At 41.9% G+C, this 2,959-nt stretch overlaps 1 protein-coding gene across 3 annotated transcripts in view; it reads left to right on the top strand.

Annotated features, from left to right (window-relative positions):
• The window catches only part of RANGAP1 (Ran GTPase activating protein 1), an 18,320-nt gene that overhangs the window by 13,782 nt on the left and 1,579 nt on the right, over positions 1-2,959 (top strand). For all 3 annotated transcript variants that reach the window (XM_010710544.3, XM_003202294.4, XM_010710552.3), the window contains exons 14-15: positions 215-303; positions 2,104-2,225. In XM_010710544.3, coding sequence (XP_010708846.1) covers positions 215-303; positions 2,104-2,225 — 211 coding nt within the window. The remainder of the gene's footprint in view (positions 1-214; positions 304-2,103; positions 2,226-2,959) is intronic.

Here is a 2,959-nt window from a genome sequence, read left to right on the forward strand (position 1 = left end):
TTTTTTTTCCCCACTTAAACCCTGGTATCTGGCCTCATACTTAAGGACTGGATCTTCTCTGTCTTGGTTTCAGAGATTCTACCTAATCCTGGGGAAGCAGGCACATTACCTCTCAAAATGTCTTCAACAAGTGATGGATATGATCAGTTGTGATCTTAAAAATTTTTACAGGGTCCCTTTTTGTTTTGTTTCATGTGATGCATTTCTTTTTTAGATGCCTTGATGAAGAAAGCTTTCTCTTCTGCCACATTTAATTCAGATGCATTCATCACAAGACTCTTGATCCACATGGGGCTACTTAAGGTGAGGAAGCAGGAAAGAGTTAAGTTATGGTCTGCTTAGGCTGTTGAAAACCAGTCTGGTTGGGCTTGGGGTAATTATGTTACCATGGAAACAGCTGGGTGCCTGTGCATGCCTAATGCCTGGGGACAATAGAAGTCTGCAGGACCGGCAAAAATTGCAAGATTGCATTAGGATGAAGGTGGTGTCAGCAATTTATCTCTTCTGTTTAATGTGCTCTGTATTCTCAGACATCCCTTAAAGGTAGGGAGGGTCATGCTGCTGGACTATAGACTCTTACAGATGTCTAGTTAAAAAAACAAACAAACCCTATGTCCAGGTGTCTGATGTGTAATATTGTCCTTTAGGGCATCTTATAGTAGTAGCATGTCTCAAACAAATATCCAACTTCTCATGTTTGATCAGTAGCATTTAACTTCTCATCACATCATTCTAGTGTTAAATACATCTTTGTATGGAATAAACTTTGTCCCAAGAGACGATGGAAGCCTGCAAACTGCATCAAGATACCTGTAGCATTACCTTCAGTGAGATACCTTGGGGAGAGGTTCTGTCTGCAAACTTATATGTTTTTGCCTACCAGGGCTGCGAGGATCATTTTTTCTCAAGACCTAGAAACTGAAAATGGAAGCTTGGACCAAAATTATTCTAAGCTGCAGAATGTTTATATTCTAGTTGCCTCCTCTTAATTAAGTTTATGAATCTCCTTCTGCTAATATCCAGCTCAGGGAACAGAAGGCTGTTAACATGCGGGTCACATCTGAATGCCCTTAAAAATCCATTTAGCCTGTTCCCGTGTAGATTCAAATGGGACCAAAACTGACCATCCCTCTTCACAGGTCTACAGAACCCAGGATGGCTTTCTGCTCTGCAGAATGCTTGTTTTGGGCATTGCCACCTACCTCTTATTCCATACAGAAAATAACAGATGTATGAAGCACTAAGCATAGACTCGTGCTCTGGAAAAGCTATGGCAGGAAGTCACATGGATAATAATGGCCTCGAGGATCAGCCAACTACTTGTTGTCACCTGTGGGGGACTGCTGATGAATTAGGCATGTGGGGAGAGGGAGCAGCTTCATAACTTTCCACATAGGTGGAAGCACATGAGCAACAGATACCCTTAGCACCATGAAATATAAGGTCACATACCCAGAAATGCCTGTCTTACTCCTGTCTACAGAATGAAGAAATTAATAGGATGACAGTGGAAAAATAAATGAAAACAATATGAAAGTTGGGGCATGTAGGTCAGTGTCATGTTAGGAGCAAGAAGAATTTCTGCATCACGTAAGCAGGAAGAGGAATGGTAATAACTTTACCTTATTCGTGAATGTGAGAGCAGTGCTGGGAAAGGTGCATCAGGTTCTGGAGGCGGTATAAAAATGAGCTACAGAGTAAGGCAAGAGAAATTCGTGTAATTAAGGCAACTCAGTTCTTGATAAAATCAGGTAGAATTCCACAGGAGAACACTTTGACACAGAGCCTCTGAGGTTTGGTTGTTCTGCTTGTGTGTTTATTACTTCCTGTACTTCCCAACTGCTGGTGCAATCAATGACTAATATTTGATACGTACTAGAATACCCTCAATGTGGTGACATTTCAGATGTTGGTGCAGGGAAGCTATGGAGTTGGCCACCTTGGTCTTGAGGAACATCATGCTTAACCTTGTGAACAGTATTTATTATAGTGTATGAGAATACCTCATTCTACAGGGAGTTCATTGCCTTGGTCATCTGCACTGAATCGGATAAAGCAGTGACTGCATGATGCTTGATTTCTATCTTCTTGTCCTTTTCTCAGAGCGAAGAGAAGATCAAAGCTGTCCCGAGCCTCTATGGTATTCTTATGACTTTGAACCATATGGTCCAGCAAGATTATTTCCCTAAATCCCTGGCCCCAGTTCTCTCTGCTTTTGTCACAAAGTGAGTATTGTGCTCGTCATGCCATCTTCTTTCTCCATGAGAGTTGGTGTAATGGAAGGTTAATTGCTTACATGTAAATTGCTCTGTTAAAACCCACTAAGTATCTATTCTAAAATTAAGGATTAATAATTTGGCCCTCTATTTTTCTTAATCTGGTACACAAGGTTTAGGTTAGCAAGTCTTAAACTTCAGGAAGAAGTAGAGGAAAGCTAACTGGCTCTGGAGCGGAGGGGAGAAATAATCCAGCACTGTCTCAGTGAAAACCACCTGAAATCCATCTGGCATTTGGTCACTGCCTGGTTCATCACAGACTGTGTGCCACGTAGGATCAGGACAGCTTAGTGGGTTTCAGGAAAAGGCTTAAGCCTGCCTGATTTTCATGGAGTGAGGAATATGCAGAAGCTTGAAATCTTGTGCTGGTAAAAGGCAAAGGCCTCAAGTAGCTGTGGCTGGTAGAAACCACGGATAAGGGGGATTCAGTCAAATACTGATAGTCAGCCTTCTCTTAGCTCTGCTGGGATTAAAAGCAGGCTGTTAGGAGATGAGGATTTTTGCAGGTGTTGTAGCTGAAGCTGTGAAAGCTGGTGCATAGTAGTGGCATGTCCAGCAACCAGCCATGCTAACAGCAATTCTAGAAAGTGAAACTGTGTAACTATATTACTTCTGGAGTACTCATTCTCCTCCTTTGTTCTGTAGCAGTGATGCTGTGGATAGTGCTATCTGTTTAAAAAAAA

The sequence above is a fragment of the Meleagris gallopavo genome, chromosome 1 (genome assembly GCF_000146605.3).
Source record: "Meleagris gallopavo isolate NT-WF06-2002-E0010 breed Aviagen turkey brand Nicholas breeding stock chromosome 1, Turkey_5.1, whole genome shotgun sequence".
Taxonomy (NCBI): domain Eukaryota; kingdom Metazoa; phylum Chordata; class Aves; order Galliformes; family Phasianidae; genus Meleagris; species Meleagris gallopavo.